Below are 21939 nucleotides of genomic sequence, written 5' to 3' on the forward strand. Positions count from 1 at the left end.
GCCTCTGAGGACCACTTTTTTTTTTTTTTTTTTTAATAAACTGTCTCCATGGTTTTGCCTTTTTAGAATGTCATCTAGGCTAGGCGCAGTGGCTCACACCTGTAATCCCAGCACTTTGGGAGGCCGAGGTGGGTGGATCACCTGAGATCAGGAGTTCGAGACTAGCCTGGCCAACATGGCAAAACCCCATCCCTACTAAAAAATACAAAAAAATTAGCCAGGCATGGTGGCAGTCGCCTGTAATCCCAGCTTCTCGGGAGGCTGAGGCAAGAGAATCGCTTGAACCTGGGAGTTGGAGGTTGCAGTGAGCTGAGATGGTACCACTGCACTCCAGCCTGGCAACAGAGTGGGACTTGTTTCACCAAAAAAAAAAAAAAAAAAGGGGGCTGGGTGCGTTGACTGATGCCTGTAATCCCAACACTTTGGGAGGCCAAGGTGGGTGGATCACGAGACCAGGAGATCGAGACCAGCCTGGTTAACACGGTGAAACCCTGTCTTTACTAAAAATACAAAAAATTAGCCAGGTGTGGTGGCACATGCCTGTAATCCTAGCTACTCAGGCTGAGGCAGGAGAATCGTTTGAACCCGGGAGGCAGAGGTTTCAGTGAGCTGAGATCGCGCCACTGCACTCCAGCCTGGGCAACAGACCGAGACTGTCTCAAAAAATAATAAAAAAATAAAATATCATCTAGTTAGAATCATACAGTATGTAGTCTTCTCAGCCTTGGCGTCTCTCACTTAGTACTTGGATAATAAATAATCTGTACAACAAACCCTCAGGGCACAAGTTTACCTGTATAACAAATCTGCATGTGTACCCCTGAACTTAAAAGATTTTTTTTTTTTTTTAAAGGTTAGGTTCTGGTTAACTAGCTTCTCCTGAGGGCAGGCCCTGTTAGGAACACAGGGCTCTGACATATCTTAAAATTGTTTTTTTCCGTCCTCCTGTTGGAAGCATTAAACAATTTTCCTCTGGTATTTTCTGTGACAACCTTGTCAAGCTCCTAGAGGTAAAACTCTCAAAATTGTGGGGACCCTCCTATGACTGGGAATACCTGGAGTTTTGAACCCTTACCGTTGTCCGTTCCGAGGCTGCAGTCATTCATCAGTTACGGTTCAAGTCATCTGACCTGGGAACTGTTTCCCTGGGAAGTTTCCTGAGTCTTTGCTCTGGCTAGCCAGGAATCCTTGTTTTTGCCTGTTTGTCTCACCAGTATTGGAGGCAGTGATTTGCCCTGTGTGTCCTCACCTTTTGAAAATCCTAGGAGAGCTGTTCATTTTTTTCAGCCTGTTTAGCTTTTGACTTGCCGTTAGGACAGTATAGCGACTTCAAAGCTCCTTACAAGTAGAATCAGAAACTGAAAGTCTACTGTCTTTTTTTCTTTTAAACATACTTGCTACTGAAATGCATATCTTGGCATTTTATCATGTCTTATTTTGTACTTAGTTTGCTGTGTGAAACGTTTATCATGTTTCATTGGTCAGTACCTTTTCAATATGGATGTTATATTTTCTAGGATTGAAGTAGATGGTCATCCTGACTCCTATACAAAAGTATTACGGAACTATACTAGATCAACACTGCAGATGGTAAGTGTCTGGTTGATACATGCAGTCTTTAGTTATTGTTCTAAACTATTTTAATAAATATTTTAGAATTCAAAATGTTGTCGTTGGTTTCCTGAACTTGCCAACGAAAGCAGATTAACCTGCATAGTACAGCTGAATACAAACTTGCATGGTTTAGCTATTACTGAATATTACAATCTTATGCTAATTTTCTCAGGCTTGAAGATGTGTAATTACTTTTAACATCTCCTAACTTGAAGAAACACACCATATAGCCTGCGTGCGGTGACTCACGCCTGTAATCTCAGCAGTTTGGGAAGCCGAGGCGGGTGGATCACGAGGTCAGGAGTTCGAGACCAGCCTGGCCAAGATGGTGAAACCACATCTCTACTAAAAATACAAAGATTAGCCAGGCATGGTGACAGGCACTGGTAATCCAGCTCCTCAGGAGGCGGAGGCAGGAGAATCGCTTGAACCCGGGAGGTGGAGGTTGCAGTGAACCAAAGTGGCTCCACTGCACTGTAGACTGGGCGACAGAGCAAGACTCCATCTCAAAAAAATAAAAACAAAAACAAAAAACCACCATATAAATGTAAAGTAGTGTGGGTATTAATAATCACCACATTCATGACTTTTATCCCCAGGTATAACCTGCCAAGTCTGTGATCACATTCTTCTAGCCTGTGTTACTCTCCTTGCCTGGTATCTGGAATTCTTTTTTTTTGGAGGGGGGTGGGGGATGGAGTCTTGCTTCACAGCCCTGGCTAGAGTGCAGTGCTGTGATCTCAGCTCATTGTAACCTACCTCCCGGTTCAAGCAATTCTCCTGCCTCAGCCTTCCCAGTAGCTGGGATTACAGGCGCCTGCCACCATGCTCAGCTAATTTTTGTATTTTTAGTAGAGACAGGGTTTCACCATGTTGGCCAGGCTGGTCTCAAACTCCTGACTTCAAGTGATTCGCCCGCCTCAGTGGGCTAATCCTAGCACTCCCAAAGTGCTAGGATTACCGGCGTGAGCCACTGCGCCGGGTACTTCCCTGTTACTTTGCTGGGAGCCTGTTCTTTCCTTTCTTCTGTCCAGCATCTTAGACCAAGTTGTCATTATGTTGTATCTGAATTCCTAAAGCAAATTGTTTCTTTCTTGGGTTCTTTACCCTAGTTCATTTTCTTTCTTCCTCCAGGATCATCTTGAGGGCTAGAGGTGTCTTTGCTTCTTGACCGTGAAGCCCGAATATGTTTTCCTATTGTGTTTTACATAAAGCCTAGACTTTCTTCTTTTAACTGCCTCTAGGGAACGCCCTTGTAGGACACCCTGAAGAATACCTTATCTGAGCCATACACATTCTGAAATCTAATGTCTTTGTTTTGACATCCTGTGGACTTTTTATTTCTCGCTTCTTGTTACCTGAGTACTGTTTTATTCTTTTTCCTAGCCTCCTCGAGGGTCAGAGAAGCCCCCATTGAGAACCAGCAAAGCATCATCCTATTCTAGGATTAGAGTCAGAGTAAAAGGGACTTTGGCAGCTGTTTGAATTCCAGCTTATTCTCATAACAGGAATTTCTTTGCTCGCTTGGCATCTGCCTGGAAGGCTCAAGGTTACCTTTTTCAATGTGGGACTTTCCTCAAAGGTCTTTTACCGCTTGAAGAGGAACTTGTCCCACTTTTGCTCATTTCATCATCCTAGATTTGCTTTTTGGAACAATTTAAGATATTCCCTTAAATAGTTTAAGGCATTATGTCAGATGGCATGGGGGAAGCATATCCACAATCTTGTGTGCCCCAAATAGTTGGAAATGATCCATAAAATAGGGATTAACAACCACTTACAAAACTGTTCAAATGCAGATGGAAATCTCCAAAGACCAGCAATAGAAGGGGATTCATGTATGTAAGTTGGAATCAAGATTCATGCGACTCAGATTTCAAAGACTGGCATCAGGCAGGAGCAGAACAAGCTGTGTAAGATAATAATACGCTGATGTAATAAAAAGACAGCAGGCCACATATTTACGTTGTACTTAAAATGTGAACTTCACAAATATGACTGGTGTAATAACACTACCAGGCATTCACAAGTACTTGATGTTTGGGGATGTGTTTTCTTTATGGCAGGTACAGACAGCTTGCAGATCAGTATTTTAAATGAGTCATGATGAGGAAATACATGTATATGAATAATAAAGAATTAAAATCCTGCCAGGTGCGGTGGCTCACACCTGTAATCCCAGCACTTTGGGAGGCTGAAGCAGGTGGATCATCTGAGGTCAGGAGTTCGAAACGAGCCTGGCCAACATGGCAAAACCCTAGCTGTACTCAAAAACACAAAATTAGCCTGGCATGGTAGTGCATGCCTGTAATCCCAGCTACTTGGGAGGCTGAGGCAGGAGAATCGCTTGAACCTGGGAGGCAGAGGTTGCAGTGAGCCGAGATTGTGCCACTGAACTCCAGCCTGGGCGACAAGAGCAAAACTCCATCACACACACAAAAAAATAATTAAAATCCTATAAATGTGAGTTGGAATATGTAAGGCAGAAACAGAGGAAATGAAAGTGTTCCCGGACCAAACTGAGGATCGGGCTGCTATTTCTTGCTGCACAATAATGAGATGCAGATTGAACTGGTGTAGAATAGAGTTTTTATTTCAGTAACTAGTTCTAAGGAGAAGGTCTGGAAATTATCGCCAGACCAACTCAAAATTAACGAAATTTTTTAGGGCTTAGAAAACCTTCTAAGCTACATGTCTATGCTTAAGTGTGCATTTATCTAAAGATGTAAGTGATTAACTTTTCATCTATAACTGAGATCTGAGTTCTGAAGACCTTCCTCTGGAGCCCTAGTAAATTTCCTTAATCTAAATGGGCCCAGGTGCTGGGATGATTACCCTTATCTTGTCTCCTCATAAATTATGGAGGTTTGGGGTGTTCCTGCAGACCTCCAAAAAATTTGTTTGTGGAGAGACCTTGGGAGTTTCTTCAGACCCCCAATAAAACTTGTTTAATCCTAAATGGTTCCTGTTAAAAATTCCTTCCTCATTTTGTCATGCTTTGAGGCCCAGGAAAGGCCTAGGCAAAACTCGTGGTGAGCCCTTGTTACATTCCAACCTTTGTATAAGGGCATTGACTTTTTTAGCTTTTAATATTGACCTTAACCACTCAGTACTGAAGAGTTGTGATGGAGGTCTGCGTTAGTGAAAACTGGCCTGCCACAAAAGTATATTCAGGTTACAGCTTTCTTTAAGGAAGTGAAACAGATCTAGTATTTAGGCTACAAGAATAAAAAATAGTCACTTTGCATTTAATATTAATCACTCATTTCTGAAAATCAGACTTTTGCAATAAAAATGCCAGTTGGGAACATAGTCCTCAATATTTTAAACAGAAAATCTTACAAATGTTCTATTTAAAATTATTATGGCCGGGCGCGGTGGCTGACGCCTGTAATCCCAGCACTTCGGGAGGCCGAGATGGGTGGATCACAAGGTCAAGAGATCGAGACCACCCTGGTCAACATGGTGAAATCCCGTCTCTACTAAAAACACAAAAATTATCTGGGTGTGGTGGCGCGTGCCTGTAATCCCAGCTACTCAGGAGGCTGAGGCAGGAGAATTGCCTGAACCCAGGAGGCGGAGGTTGTGGTGAGCCGAGATCGCGCCATTGCACTCCAGCCTGGGTAACAAGAGCGAAACTCCGTCTAAAAAAAAAAAAAAAAAAAAAAAAAAAATTATGTGGCCGGACATGGTGGTTTACGCCTGTAATCCCAGCACTTTGGGAGGCCAAGCCTGGTGGATCATGAGGTCAGGAGATCACGACCATCTCGATTAAACGGTAAAACCCCGTCTCTACTAAAAATACAAAAAATTAGCTGGATATGGTGGCACGTGCCTATACTCCCAACTGCTCAGGAGGCTGAGGCAGGAGAATCCCTTGGACCTGGGAGGCGGAGGTTGCAGTGAGCCAAGATCATGCCACTGCACTCCAGCTTGGGCGACAGAGCAAGACTCCATCTCAAAAAAAATTATGCATTAATCAAATCTAAACCTTCCATTTATTTTTTTCTAGATATTTAGAAACTTTTATTTCCTTTAATCTTATATTTTAGTGTAATTTCAGACTTATAGGAAGAATTAGAAAAATAATACAAATACCCATTTTTTTTACCACATTTGTATAATCATTGTTTTTCTCCTTTACCATATGCATATGATTGTAATTCATGGTAGTTACTATGTATGTGTATGTATGTGTGCTATGCTGCTCCATTAATTTCTAAATACGTCAATGGGTATTTTGAAAACCAAGACACTCTTAACACGTTACCCACTTAAGAAAATTAATATTGAGATAATGCTATTTTCTAATCTGTACACATAATTCTAATCTCACCACTCATCTGTAAACCAAAACCAAAAAATTAAAAGCTGGTCCTTTGAAAATATGAAAATTTGATATTGTGAAGACTGAAGATGACTAAGTCTAAAAAAACAGAAACAAGTATAATTCATTAGCATAGATTCACTGGCGATTAATGAAATTCTAAACCACCAAAAGCTACTGTATGGCAGTCATTTGAAAGTTTGAAATAGGTCACCTGTAGGAAAAATGTAAATGATTAACTGTTTAGTCTGAACTATGGGACAAATATTTCTCACTGCAGACCATGCATTTGAAAATCTATACCCTTTCATGTGAAAGGAAGAAAAACAGTATAGAATGAGAAAAGAATTTCCTTAATCTGATAAAAGATGTCTGCCAAAAATTTACTTAAATTATTATTATTTTTTTTTTTTGTAGAGACAGGGTTTCACTATGTTGGCCAGGCTGGTCTCAAACTCCCGACCTCAAGTGATCTACCCACTTCGGCCTCCCAAAGTTTTGGGATTACAAGCGTGAGCCACCGTGCCCGGCCTATATTGTATGGGTATATTTAACTTTTTTTAAATTTATTTTATTTTATTTATTTTTAATTTTTTTTATTTTTATTTTTTTTTCCCATTTATTTATTTTATTGCATTTTAGGTTTTGGGGTACATGTGAAGAACATGCAAAATTGTTGCATAGGAACACACGTGGCAGTGTGATTTAAATTATTTTTAACATAATGGTGCTTACTAATTATTTTCCCAAGAAAGTCAGGAATAACCCAACTAGTAGCCAGTCTTCCTAACTGCTTAGTTTCCTACTGGAGATCCAACCCAGTATTTGAAACCTTGGAAATCAGGCAATTTCCGTAACTCCCAAGTTTGCTTACTCGGCAGTAAAATGGGAATGCTACTACTCATTTTAGCAGGTTGCTGAAAGTATTAACTTTGCCAAGTAAACCGCTCGGCAAGTGCCTTACACATCATGATGACGCTGTCGCATTGTGTGAGGTGTTATCTGAGCTCTTTGTTTCATGGCCAAGAAAATTTAGTAGTGTGGACACCAAGAGCAAGGTTGGAGCAAAAGAGGAAAGCTCTCTGCAGCAGAGAGGGGGCCTGAGAGGGTTGCCACTTTACAACTGAACACAAAAGCGTTTAGAAGAAATTTCCCTGTATGGCCGTCTGTGCAACTGTCCTGATCTGTGCAGCTGCAGGCATGTCTCAGCCACGCCTCCCCCTTGTGCAAGTGCCCATGGAGCCCACAGTGTGTACCTGTCCATAGAAGGGGAGGAAGCGTTTTCCTGGGAGCCTGCTGATGACACAAAGAACAAAGGCATTTCTGTGTTGGGCCTTGCTCCCTTAGCTGTGCAGTTGCAGCTTGATTTTTCAGGTTGTTTAAAAGAATTTTACTAAGGCCCTGCCTTAGTGTTTTTTTCCCCCGTTTCTCTTTGTGATAGTCTTGTAAATGGTGACTGTCCTGACCATTGTATCCTCCAGCCTGATTTTAATCCATCCCCGTCAACGTGGTGATAAGTTCCTGGAAACTGAACAAGTAGGATGGCAATGATACCGCAGGCTTAAGCAATTGATGTATATTGCCAAATCGCCTCTTGCAGCAATTGCTGTCATTTATAATTATAATTTATAACATTTAGCATAATTTATAACACTATGATTTAAACACTTAGAGCAAATTAATGTTAATTATAGTTTATAACGTTATTTTATGTTTCTTCCATACATTCGCCCTTCTAATTGTTTAATGTAACTAATAATTATAACTAATTACAATTTTCTTTCTTTTTTTTTTTTTTTTGAGATGGAGTTTCGCTCTTGTTACCCAGGCTGGAGTGCAATGGCGCAATCTTGGCTCACCGCAACCTCCGCCTCCTGGGTTCAGGCAATTCTCCTGCCTCAGCCTCCTGAGTCGCTGGGATTACAGGCACGCGCCACCATGCCCAGCTGATTTTTTGTATTTTTAGTAGAGACGGGGTTTCACCATGTTGACCAGGATGGTCTCGATCTCTTGACCTCGTGATCCACCCGCCTCGGCCTCCCAAAGTGCTGGGATTACAGGCGTGAGCCACCGACAATTTTCTAAATATATTATAAATTGATGTAACTGTTATAATTAACATGGCTCTAGACCCTTCACCCTCTTGGACTCAAATATTTTCCTAATAAATTGACTCTAGCATGTCAGTCTGCCACCTAAGTTGCCTGCTCCAGATGGTTTTTCTTTCCTGTATCACTGTTGTATCTTCAGGAATACCATGTTTTCTGGTTTTCAAGGTGATTTGTGTCCTGCCCAATGATGACAAAAACAGATATGACCACATAAAAAAATACCTATGTACCACATTCCCGATTCCAAGCCAATGTGTGGTGAAAAGGACCATCGAGAAGGTCCAGGCAAGGACCATCATCACGAAGATTGCCCAGCAGATGAACTGCAAGATGGGAGGAGCCCTCTGGAAGGTGGAGACAAATGTATGTTGTATTTCATTGACTCTGTTTAACTTAGATCTGATAAAACTCTTCGCTCTTGTTAACGCTGAAATTTTGCTCCATTCTAACTCAAGGTACAAAGAACAATGTTCATTGGCATTGATTGTTTCCACGATATTGTTCGTCGACAGGAATCCATAGCAGGATTTGTGGCAAGTACGAATGCTGAGTTGACAAAGTAAGTAAGCTCTGGCAGACGTTGTTTGGTTGGTAGCTGTCTGTGGACCAAACAGAAGAGGTGAGCCTAATTAATGTTTGTTAAGAGGTTGGGAGTTTGACAGATGAGTTATGAGTCACGTGCTCTCCTGATTTTTCTGGCAGAGTTATGTTCCCAGAACATTCTGCACGGTTGGCTGGCTCCACATCATTTTCTATTGCTGCTTAACATACCACAAACGTGGCAGTTTCTGACAACGCTCGTCTGTCTGCACAGTTCTTCTGATCAGACATCTGGTAGTTTATAACTCTCAGGACCTTCCAAGACATAAATTAAGGTGTCAGCCAATCCACATTATCATCTGGAGGCGTGGCAGCCCTCCTCTTCCGAGCTCATGTCGTTGTGGCTGAATCCGTTTCTTTGTGGTTGGATGACAGAGGTCCCTGTTTTGTTGTCGTTGGCTTTCAGCTGCAGGCCAGTCCTGGCTTCTTTCACATAGCAAACCCTTCTTCATCTTCCAGCCCGCCAGGGCACACTGAGCCCTTACTCTGTTTTGAAACTGACCTCTTCTTCTGCCATCAGCCAGAAAAAAACATTCCTGCTTTTACAGGAGCTCATGTGATTACAAATGACCCATTTGGAAAACTTTCATCATAAAGCCAACGGAGCCATATAGCATAACATAATCACAGGGTTGGTATCCTGCTATAATCACAGGCTCCAGGGATTAGAACAGGTAGAATTCTGCCTACCATCACTCTGATGGGCAAATGTCTTTAATGGAGATCATTAACACAGAGTAAAATATTTCACATGTGCATGGGTAAAGAGACATTGAAACATCATTAGTGGCCAGAGATCTGTAAGTATAGAATCTCGTCTTCATATACTTGCACGTGATGTACTTGCGAAAGGAGATGCGTGTCTATATCCTGTGCTCTCCTTTGCCCCCAGGGCCCCTCTATTTTCTGTTCTCAGAGTAGAAATCACACTGCACCTTGAAATAAGTTTGCAGTCCTTTGCACATTACTCGATGTGTGACCATTGTAAATCACCTCTGTGTTTAATAATGATTGTGGCCCACTGGGTGCAACTCAGAAATATCTTTAAAGTAAGACCGACTTTATTTCTATAGATGATGACATTTTTTTCCAGTCATACGGTGTTTCAATATAACACTGGTTTTGCTCTACTTTTTGTTTGAAAATAATGTTGCAATCATAGGGAAAAATTATACTTTGAGTTAGATGCTTTTTTTCAAGTAATAAACTTATTTTAATATTGTACAATATAATCTTTCCAATCAAGGAGAGGAACAACTTCCAAACAATTATGAAGATAGCCGATACCTTGAACAAAGAGAAACACAAATAGCTAAGTAAATATTACAGTTGTTTACTCCAAACCCAAGAAAGCAGAGACCATCATTACAAGCCAGATCATCACTGGAGCTGTTAACAGATTTTTGAGTGGTCACCATGTTCAGATGCTGACACTGTGGCAGTGAACATGTGGAGCTCTGGATTAAATCCTAGTAAGAAGACAAATACATCACAATATGTCAGGTGGTCAGATGGGATTACTCTGAAGTAAGAATGCAGTAAGGGGAGAGAAACCTGAGGCAACATACAATTTTACTGGATATGTTAAAGTTGTCGCCACAGCTGCCACCATTCCAAAGCAAACCCCTTCCTCAGTGACGAGGAACACGTACGAGCCACTGTTCAGGACATTGATCCCAAAGCAGGAGCCATGGGGAGCACAGGACTTTCATTTCATTGCATTCCCCTCATAGGCGAAACTACAGTGGTCTTGTACAGTGAGGTGTGATTAATTTGTGGTAATGTGAATAAATGCTTCCATTCTGTTTCACTATATGCACTCAAAATTTTCTGAAATGCCTAAGGCATCAAAAGAGACCAATATTTATTATCTCTGTCGAGATATGAATTGATGCTAAAATGTCCCCAACTACTGATAGTAATATATATATTTTGCTCATAGATTAATGCAGACTCAAAATGAGACTTTAAGAATCTTGTTTTCCAAACTGGTGGTTTATTTTTTTCCCGTAAACAGGTGGTACTCTCAATGTGTCATCCAGGCCACAGGAGAAGAGCTTGTGAATGAGCTGCAAACCTGCTTGAAAGGTCAGTGTCTTGTAGCTCTCCACCAGTGATCCATTGCCCCCACAGGACACTTGGTAATGACTGAACCTTTAATTTTTGGTATCACAACTGGGGTGAGGTGCTACTGCCATTTAGGCTAGTGGGTAGAGGACAAAGATGCTGCCAAACATCCTACATGCCCAGGTTGAACCCCACCTCCACAAATAATTCTCTGGATCAAAACTTCCGTAGTGCTGTTGCTGAGGAACCCTGGAATAGACAGGACTTAAAGTATGCCCTGAAAGCTGCAGTGTTGAAAGATGGACCTAGAATCTGTCAAAAGCAGCAAAGGCTAGTTTGTTTTGAGTTACGGTTTATTTACACAAGTTTCTGATTTCCCTCTCAGCTGCCCTGGATGTCTGGTGTGAAAACGAATCATCGATGCCACGTTCTATTATTGTATATCGAGATGGAGTGGGAGATGGTCAGCTTCAAGCATTGCTTGACCGGGAAGCAAAACCGATGTGGACCTACTTACAAACCATCTCTCCTAACAAGTAGGTTGTATTAATTGTAATGTGTAGTGACCGATGCCTGTAATCCCAGCACTCTGGGGGTCAAGGTGGGCAGATCACTTGAGCCCAGGAGTTCAAGACGAGCTTGGGCAACATAGTGAGACCCTATCTGTACAAAACAAAAAGAAGGCTGGGCGCGGTGGCTCACGCCTGCAATCCCAGCACTTTGGGAGGCCAAGGCGGTTGGATCACAAGGTCAAAAGATTGAGACCATCCTGGCCAACATGGTGAAACCCCATCTCTGCTTTAAAAAAAAAAAAAAAAATCAGCTGGGCGTGGTGGTGCGCACCTGTAGTCCCACCTGCTCAGGGGGCTGAGGCAGGAGAATTGCTTGAACCCGGGAGGCGGAGATTGTAGTGAGCCGAGATCATGCCACTGCACTCCAGCCTGGTGACACAGCAAGACTGTCTCAAAAAGAAAAAAGAAAAAATTAGCCAAGCATGGTGGTGTGTGCCTGCAGTCCTAGCTACTTAGAAAGCTGAGGTGGGCAGGTCACTTGAGCCTAGGAACCCTGCACTCTAACCTGGGTGACACAGTGAGACCTTGTCTCAAAAATTGTATGGTGTGGATTTTAGCCCTACATTTCAGTCTTTGAAAACAGATGTTTTCTGGGGAAAACACCGATACAGTATGTGATGAGGGTAGGTGCTTGATATAAATAGTGACTTCTGTGGATGGGTGGGGAGGGGAAAAAAGACCCTTCTGCTTTGATTTTTGCATTTTACACCCAAGCCAGAATGCAAAGCAGAATTGGATCCTGGCAGTAGCAGGCTGCTTCCGCCGCAAAGCCCCAGTGAATCTTTTTCTTCTTCCCATTTTCTTTCAAGTCTTGCTGTGGGAGGGCTTGTTAGCTTCAGATAGCTATAGAAATCCATGAACTGCTGGGCGCGGTGGCTCATACCTGTAATCCCAACACTTTGGGAGGCCGAGGCGGGCGGATCACTTGAGGTCAGGAGTTTGAGACCAGCCTGGCCAACATAGCAAAACCCCATCTCTACTAATAAAAATACAAAAATTAGCTGGGTGTGGTGGCTTGCACCTGTAATTCCAGCTACTTGGGAGGCTGAGCCATGAGAATTGCTTGAACCCAGGAGACAGAGGTTGCAATGAGCTGAGATTGTGCCACTGCACTCCAGCCTGAGGGAGTGAGGCTGTGTCTCAAAAGATGAAATCCATGAACGTAGTCTGCCAGTAGTTGGCACTTATCCTTATTTTATCCTGTGTTGTCAGCTGAAGGGGATCTCCAGCCCTAAGACTTATTAAACCTACAAAATTTCACTTTTGTAAAACTGTTTTATGAGGGCCCGCTGCCCAGCAGCAATGTAAGAATGATCCTAAATTTGGGAGGAAGGGACCCTTCCCCTGGGATGTGGGTGGCTGTGAATAAATACCTTCTCGTTTACTGCTTTAATCGGGCACATGGAGCTTAGACAGTAAAATTAGGGTGTAAGGAGGGTTGCTGTCCATTCTTCTGAATGGGTCCTGAATGTAAAACAGATATTTTCATACGCTTATGCTTCTGTGATAAAACTGAGTAAACATAGTGACACTTACCCTAATTGTTTAAAGTTTCGCCCTAGCTTTCATTGTGGTGAAGAAACGAATAAACACTAGATTTTTTCTTAAACGTGGAAACTATTTTGAAAATCCACGTCCAGGAACAGTCATCGACGTGGAGTTGACTAGGAATGAATGGTAAGCCACCTGTGTTTTTGTATCTGGATCTTTGACTAGGAATGAATGGTAAGCCACCTGTGTTTTTTGTATCTGAATCTATAATTTTCTTAATTTGCTTCAGTTCAGCACAATTACTTAATTCCAATAACTTTACCTTAAAGCATTTCTGATTCTTTACAGCTAATTTGGTCTCTGTTTTCTTACTATTAGGCAGGGATTCCTCAGTTGGATCTAGAAATTGCGATTCGTCTTGTGGTTGTTGAAGTTTCTTCATCAAACTTTTATAAATATCTGACACCCTAAGAGTTAACTTCAGTGTGGCCCTAAAACCCTTTTGCTTATGAATACAAAAGATAGCAAGTTATATTTATATTGACAATTTAGTCATCACAAATAAAATTATGTTAAATATATCATGACCATCAAAATGTTTATGCAGTACCCTGAGAAGTTTCTATTTATTTTTAATTAATTTTTTTTGAAATGGAGACTTGCTCTGTTTCCCAGGCTGGAGGCAGTGGCACGATCTTGGCTCACTGCAACCTCCACCTCCACCTCTACCTCCCAGGTTCAAGCAGTTCTCTTGACTCAGCCTCCTGCGTAGCTGGGATTACAGGTGCCCGCCAACACACCTGGATAATTTTTTGTATTTTTAGTAGTGACATGGTTTCACCATGTTGGCCAGACTGGTCTTGAACTCCTGACCTCAAGTGATCCACCCGCCTTGGCCTCTCAAAGTGCTGGGATTACAGGCATGAGCCACCATGGCCGACCAGAAGTTTCTATTTTTAAAATTTCTTTCTGCTTAAAAACAGCAGTGTGCAAAAAGAGACCAGTTTTTCTTATATGAAACATTTTATGTGACACTTAAGCCTAAGAATCTGAACAAGGAAATGATGTGTTTAGAAGTAGTACCGAATAGGCTACAAAATGGTTTCATTTCATATAGTTAGCCCTGTTGTTCATGGAGACAAGGAAGTAATTCCGAAGAGTGAATTCGAAGTCTTTTTCTTGGCTGGGCGCGGTGGCTCAAGCTTGTAATCCCAACACTTTGGAGGCCGAGGTGGGCAGATCATGAGGTCAAGAGATCGAGACCATCCTGGCCAACATGGTGAAACCCCATCTCTACTAAAACTACAAAATTTAGCCGGCGTGGTGGCGTGTGCCTGTAGTCCCAGCTACTCGGGAGGCTGAGGCAGGAGAATTGCTTGAACCCGGGAGGAGGAGGTTGCAGTGAGCTGAGATTATGCCACTGCACTCCAGCCTGGCTACAGAGTGAGACTCTGTCTCCAAAAAAAAAAAAAAAAAAAAAAAAAAAGCCTTTTTCTTGTTATGAGGAAGCAAGTCATTATGAGTGAGAGGCCAGACTTTAAGACATTAGGATTAGACACACAACTTCCAAAAGATGAAATGGTTGCAGACATTTTATGTAAAAACATATTAAAATACTAAAAGATACAAAAAGGAATAAAGGCCATAAGAATGTCGAATATAAAGGTCAATTTGTATTTGAATATCTAACAAACATGAATATAATTGAAATGAAGAAAAATCAGTGGAAGAGTTAAAGAGGTTAGACATAAAAAAACAAATTGTTAACTGGAACATATGTTCACAAAATTCCCAAATGCAGTGGAGAGTCATAGATATGGAAGATATGAAAAAAATGTTTAGAAAAATGTAAGGCAAAATAAGATTTGTTCAATATCAAATAGAAGTTTCAGTAGAAGATAAGATATGATGGGGGTGTCGTGGGGTGAAGCAATATTCAAAGAGAAAGTCTGAGATTCTGAATCCTGATGGAAGAATAAAAGGATTTGAGCAAAGGTCAATAATAGTTCACTTAGAAATGTTACAGTGAAACTTCAGACAGCAGGCATAAGAAAATTTGAAAGCAACTAGAGGAATAAATATTTAATTTACGAACAATAAAAATCACATTCAGCAAGAGTGGAAACCAGAGTACTATGCAGTATCTTTAAAATGCTTAAAAATAGCCATCAAGCTAGAATTTGATACCCAGCTAACTTATCAATGGTGACAGTGAAATACAAACATGCTCAGTTATATACAGTATATATATGAACAGATTCAGCAGACCCTAACTGAGAGAATTACCCAAAAGACTGTCTTTTAGGAAGAAGGAAATCGAACAGTTAAAGGAGAATGAAATGCAAGAAGCAATGCTGATCAGTAACGATGGAATATAAAAAACCCTTGATTTCATAAATGGCTAATTTATAGGGTATATTATCACAGGACCTAAAATACTGAATGTAACATTTACATAGAAAAGGAATTATGAGGTTAAAGCATATTACGATTTTTCAGTTATTATGGAAAATGGTAAAAGCTTCTGATGCTTTATACTTGTTAAGTCAGTTATACAAATGAAAGACTTATGTGAAACCACAGTAGGAAACAAGAGTTGGGGGGAGCCGGGCGTGGTGGCTCACGCCTGTAATCCCAGCACTTTGGGAGGCCGAGATGGGTGGATCACGAGGTCAAGAGATAGAGACCATCCTGGTCAACATGGTGAAACCCCGTCTCTACTAAAAATACAAAAAGTTAGCTGGGCATGGTGGCGTGTGCCTGTAATCCCAGCTACTCAGGAGGCTGAGGCAGGAGAATTGCCTGAACCCAGGAGGCGGAGGTTGCGGTGAGCCAAGATTGCAGCATTGCACTCCAGCCTGGGTAACAGAGTTACGGAGTAACGGAGTTTCACTCCGTCTCAAAAAAAAAAAAAAAAAAAAGAGTTGGGGGGAAGTGAAGGAAAAGCAGAAACATTTGATCAATCTAGTAGAAGGCAGGAAAGGATTAAAGAGAAGAGCAAATAAAAAGTATTATAAAGTACGACATAAGATTGTACACATAAAAATAAATTCAACATAATACACAGAAATCAGTCTTACCACTTGTCTCGTCTAAGAAGTTTATAGTCCAGTGATTCTCAGTGAGGCAGCAGGTCTTCATTCCAGGATCTCTGAACATAATTATCTACACCCATATCACATCAAATGTGCCAGTCTTGTTTCTTCCTCTAGGTGTCAGTGCATATACCTGAAGTCAAAATCCTAGGAGAGTTAACTATCTGTGTCAGTTATTTCATTGCCTTCTACAGATTTGCTTTCTCAAATCATTTATCAGTTAGACAGGTTTCTAAATGTAAAGGAAACTTAAGTCTATAGAATAGATCTTTGTAAGCTGTTATACTAAATGTTTTCATTTCAGACATTAGCTTTACTATGCCTTCTTTTGCAAATGAGCTGATACCCACATGTCCTATAATTCCAGGTATGACTTTTTTATTGTGAGTCAGTCTGTGAGTGAGGGGACCGTTACCCCTACTCACTATAACGTCATCTATGACACGATTGGCTTGCGCCCAGATACAGTGCAGCGTTTAACTTACTGTCTATGCCACATGTATTATAATTTGCCAGTAAGTACTTTTTACTTTTTCTCTTTAGATATTTTAAATGTAATATTCAAGATTAAACAATGTTGGACCTCTGATTTGGCTTCTACGAACTTAAATTTCGGGAAAGATGTGAAGTGAAAAAAATTTAGTTGTGTTTTTCTTTTTTTCTATTAAAGGGCACCATTCGAGTTCCAGCGCCTTGCCACTATGCCCACAAGCTGGCATACCTCGTGGGGCAGTCCATTCGCCAGAAGCCGAATCATTCCCTGTCAACCCTTCTCTTTTACCTTTGACTTGTAGAAGACATGGGGTACTGAAACCACAACTTGTAAGTCTGTCTTCCTTTTGGAGCAGGCTGTCTGAAATAGTTTCCTGGTTTATAGCTTTAAATTCTCATCGTTCTTGATTGGACAGGAGAGAGATTTGGAGGGATACGTTCTACTCTCAATACTACCACAGACTGATTTTTCCAGAGACGAACTGACAGGGTTTGGCTTGCATTTTCCCTTTCAAATAGGTGTCAGAGATCTTATAACTAAATGTGACTGAACATTTTCAACCCCAAGCAGGGCCACTTGGATAATTGAAAAGACTGGGCATCTGTCAACAAGTAAATTCTACTTGGAAAACTACATCTACTTTAGTTTTGAAACTTTTTTTGGTTAGACAGGAAAGGAAGACATCAAAATAATAACACTGGATTTCTGTTCAATATTTTGTATTTAGAATTAACCTATTACTGATGAGTTACATAGGAAGCATTGCGCTATTCCTTGTACTAGGGTGGGAATTTGGATGTATTTTGGGTGGAGTGCTCATAAGGAAAGTTTGATTATGCCTGTAATTCCAGCACTTAGGGAGGCCGAGGTGGGTGGATCACCAGAAGTCAGGAGTTTGAGACCAGCCTGGCCAGTATGGTGAAATCCCATCTCTATGAAAATTACAAAAATTAGCTGGGCATGGTGGCGGGTGCCTGTAGTCTCAGCTACTCGGGAGGCTGAGGCAGAAGAATTGCTTGAACCCAGGAGGCGGAGGTTGCAGCGGGCTGAGATAGCGCCACTGCACTCCAGCCTGGGCGACAAAGTGAGACTGTCTCAAAAAAAATAATAAAAAGTTGGCAGCTTAGGAACACAAACATTTGGTTACTTTTTTCCCACAAAGAAAGAAAACCAAACTCTGTTAATGAATTTTGTCTATTTCATTCTATTGCACGGTCCCAGTATATTATGTTAGCCGTGTCATAATTAGATGTCTTCAATAAGTTATTTAAGTGAAGCTATTATGTTTTTCTTGAAAGCAGACTTTTTTTTTTTTCTTTCCTAAAACTATCCTTAATTAGACTCAGGAAACAATGTGTTTTTTTTTTTTTTTTTTTTTTTTTCATTGACCGAGTCGTTTCTTTTGCGATGATGTCTTGCTCTGTTGCCCAGGCTGGAGTGCAATGGCGTGATCTTGGCTCACTGCAGCCTCTGCCTTCTGGGTTCAAGCGATTCTCCTGCCTCAGCCTCCCAATTATCTGGACTACAGGCACGTGCCACCATGCCCGGCTAATTTTTGCATTTTTAGTAGAGACAGGGTTTTGTCATGTTGCCCAGGTTTGTCTCGAACTCCTAACCTCAAGTGATCCGCCTGCCTCGACCTCCCAAAGTGCTGGGATTATAGACGTGAGCCACCTCACTTGGCCTTGTTTTGTTTCTTGTTTCTCATAAATAAAGTGGTATTGTAGAGGTGGGGATTAAATTCAAATATACAAGAAAAGGTCTATTTGGAAACAGCATAATTGTTTGATTATATATTAGGTTTACAATTTGAACAGGTCTTATAGGAAATAAAATGGAAAGACTTTAGGAAACGTGTTGTAATCTGGGTAATGTCCTCTTGAACAGTTATTGCCAACAGCAATAAACATTGACATGGGTCTGTAATTTGAGAAATGCTTGTATAACATGTTCTTTTCTGAAGTTAGAATCTGATTTATAATGATCCATTTCTAGAGGTCTAAAAGTCACTTGGAAAGAATAAACTGAAAGTAGGTATTGAAACTTTCTGAATGTTCTCTATAAATACAGTGTATCACTTAACACTAAATTTAAGATGATGTGATTCAATAAAGGTATTCATGTTAAAATCAATGATTTTAATATGAATTAAACATGATTGGAATTTTTATTATACTTTAAGTTCTGGGATACATGTGCAGAACGTGCAGGTTTGTTACACAGGTATACATGTGCCATGGTGGTTTGCTGCACCCATCAACCCATCATCAACATCAGGCATTTCTACTGGGTGTGCACACAGAAATGAAGAGCTTTGGCCAGGCGTGGTGGCTCATACCTGTAACCCCAGCACTTTAGGAGGCCAAGGCAGATGGATGATCACCTGAGGTCAGGAGTTCAAGACCTGCCTGGCCAACATGGTGAAACCCCCTCTCCACTAAAAATGCAAAAAAAATTAGCTGGGCATGGCGGTGTTACCCACTTTTAGGGAAGACATTATTTGCGTTTTGTTTGGTGTTTCAAGCTTGTTTTTTGGTTAGGTGTATCAAGAAGTGTAGACTTCTCTATACATAATATCCTTTCTCCCCACAATAGGTTTTTGAAAAGTCTGTTAAAGATCATCAAAAGATCTCTTCCTTAACCTTTCCTCTACCAGAAGTATCTCTAGAGACCAGAAATATCACATGGTCCTTTCTCCCTTCTTGGTTTTGTAGGAGTCCAAAGCTAATCTGTCCCAAATCTGGATTGCACACCTGTGCTTTTGGGGGCCCTTGTGCATTCGTTCTTCCTTCTCTTCCAACCTCAAAAATGTGTTTTCCCTGTTGGCTCTTTTCCTTTAACATAGAAGTACACTCACCCTTTTTGTTGAATCTTGGAATGAAAGGCTTTCTTTACCACGCGTCTTCCTCCTCTCTCTTCTCTGCCAAATCCTGGGAAGAGAAGCCCTCAGATTGTGTCATTGTTTTCTCACCTCCAGTACACTAATCTGTCCTGACACCCAGCTCACTCACAGGCACACAAGCCCGGTCACCTAAGTTGCCGATCTGTAGCTTTCCTGCATTCCTGACAACCTTTAACTCTGTACGTTGAGGTCAAATCTATTGACCAGGCCCTGCGCTCGGAGCTGCTGTTACAGAAATGAAAAGCAGACGTCTTCTCCTTTCTAGTGACTCACAGGAGCAGCTGTTCCTGATTCATACGCAGGTCCCTTGACTCCTACTGCTCGCTTCTGTAAGCCGGACTTTAATGCTGTGTAAATCACCCTATTCTCCAGGTCTTTTCTTCCCACTCCTCTTGACTATACACAACTTCTCAAGGCAATCACTTCCACGCCCATGGCTTCAGTTGCTTTCTCTATTCTGATGACAATAGAATTGTAAATGCTTTGCTGCGTGTATTAGCTTTATTTTATACAAGATCTCTCACTTGCTATAATCATAGATTCAAAGTTACTCCATGAAGGTAACAAAAAATGGTGATATTCTTAACATGTAAATTTTAGAAAATTTCCCCAGTTACTCTTAATAGTTTCATTTAGTATGTGTGTTGTTTTTGAAAACATATGTTGGGATGTCAGAAATGGATGTAGCCCACAGAGATTTATATTCAACTTTTGACCGGAGAATTCCATTTTAATGTGACACTGAGAGTAAAATAAACTGTCTTTTCCTCCTTACCTATTGCTTCCTGCATTCTGTGCCAGGAGGAAGGCACTGCTCTGGACCCAGCCTTCCCCAGCAGAGCCTCAGCAGCTCTGTTTTCCCTGTACTTCCCGTCTTTCAGATCTCATGACCAAGCACTTCCTGTTCCGTCTCCCAGATGATCACAAAACTTTCTCCTCCACTCTTGTGGCTGCCACTGCCTGTAGCATTACTCTTCCTTTAAAGTCTCTTAATTGGTCTCGTTGCTCCCTTCAGTTCTTCCTTATTATGCAGACCACACGCATCTGACAGATACTCCTCATCTTTGTATAGTTCAATGACTCCAATTCTCAGAATATAATTAAAACCAGCATCACACCAGCATCAAATTTGGGGTCAAATTGAGGTGGGTTTGTATCCCAGGTTAATACACTGTCCAGCAGTATGGTCTTGGAAAACTCCTTAAGCCTTTCTGTACCTGCCTACGCTCATTGAGAGTTGGGACTGCTTCACACGTACAGTGCCTGGCATGGGGGAGGGACTTAATCTATGTTGAATGAGGGGGAGGCATTTTAAAATCCATATCAAAAAAATGTTCTGGCCAGGAGCGGTGGCTCATGCCTGTAATCCCGGCACTTTGGGAGGCCAAGGCAGGTGGATGACTTGAGGTCAGGAGTTCAAGATCAGCCTGGCTAAGATGGTGAAATATTGTCTCTACTTAAAATACAAAAATTAGCTGAACACGGTGTTGGGCTCCTGTAATCACAGCTACTTGGGAGGCTGAGGCACTTGAATGAGAATCACTTGAACCCAGGAGGCGATGGTTCCAGTGAGCCAAGATTATGCCACTGCCTGGGCAACAGAGCAAGAATCTGTCTCAAAAACAGTTCTTTTGAAAATATACTAATCTACAATGTCACTTCCCCTCCACGTTTGACTTCTGCCTTTACTTTCTGATATAGTTTGGCCATGTCTCCACCCAAATCTCATCTTGAATTGTGATCCCCATAATCCCCGTGTGTTGAGGGAGGGGCCTAGTGGGAGATGATTGGATTATGGGGGCAGTTTTCCTCTTGCTGTTCTTATGATACTCAGTGAATTCTCATGAGATTTCATGGAGTTGTGTGTTTTGTTTTTTGGGACAGACTCTCTGTTGCCCAGGCTGGAGTGGAGTGGCACAATCTTGGGTCACTGCAGCCTCTGCTTCCCAGGTTCCAGCAGTTCTCCTGCCTCAGTCTCCTGAGTAGCTGGGATTACAGGCAGGTGCAACCACACCCAGCTAATTTTTGTATTTTTAGTAGAGACGGGGTTTCACCATGTTGGCCAGGCTGATCTCAAACACCTGACCTCAGGTGACCCACCCACCTTGGCCTCCAAAAGTGCTAGGATTACAAGCGTGAGCCACTGTGCCCAGCTGAGATCTGATGGTTTTATACATGTTTGACAGTTGCTCCTTCACATGCTTACTCTGCAGTCACCTCTTAAGATGTGCCTGCTTCCCGTTCTGCCAGGACAGCGGCCTAGGCAGGGGTATTCTGAGATGTGGGGGAGGTGAGGCAGCCAGGGTGGGCATCGTGAGCCACATGCCTGGGCTCCCATCTGGGCCAGCGGGCTTCAGTCTGTAGGTGACTGCCGAAGGAGCTCTGTCTGTACTGAATTCGGGCAGTTGTCACGTCTTTCAGCGCTTGTTTGGTTCATAACCTATTAAGTCAGCTGGTCTTCACCCTCCCAAACATGTCAACTCGGGAGGCAGCAGGGTGAGGGCTTTGGCCCGAGCCCCTGCTGGGGCTGGACTGGGGGGTGGGCAGGCGAGCAGCAGCAAGACTGTTTCTGCAACTGCAGCATTGCCTCAGTTTAGGGCAGCAGGAGTGTGTGGCCAAAGCTGTCAGCAGAGGCACAGGCAGTGGCAGACAGGAGTAGAGGCTCCC

At 42.0% G+C, this 21939-nt stretch overlaps 1 protein-coding gene across 1 annotated transcript in view; it reads left to right on the forward strand.

The window, feature by feature from the left end:
- PIWIL3 (piwi like RNA-mediated gene silencing 3) overlaps nt 1–17239 on the forward strand; it is a 50181-nt gene extending 32942 nt beyond the window's left edge. The window contains exons 13-20 of the mRNA XM_032256600.1: nt 1518–1590; nt 8218–8415; nt 8508–8611; nt 10670–10740; nt 11105–11255; nt 12843–12968; nt 16245–16392; nt 16548–17239. Coding sequence (XP_032112491.1) covers nt 1518–1590; nt 8218–8415; nt 8508–8611; nt 10670–10740; nt 11105–11255; nt 12843–12968; nt 16245–16392; nt 16548–16664 — 988 coding nt within the window. The 3' untranslated portion in view covers nt 16665–17239. The remainder of the gene's footprint in view (nt 1–1517; nt 1591–8217; nt 8416–8507; nt 8612–10669; nt 10741–11104; nt 11256–12842; nt 12969–16244; nt 16393–16547) is intronic.
- Nucleotides 17240–21939: the final 4700 nt, after the last annotated feature.

This window comes from Sapajus apella, unplaced genomic scaffold, assembly GCF_009761245.1.
Source record: "Sapajus apella isolate SASKATOON/1434 unplaced genomic scaffold, GSC_monkey_1.0 scaffold95, whole genome shotgun sequence".
Lineage (NCBI taxonomy): Eukaryota > Metazoa > Chordata > Mammalia > Primates > Cebidae > Sapajus > Sapajus apella.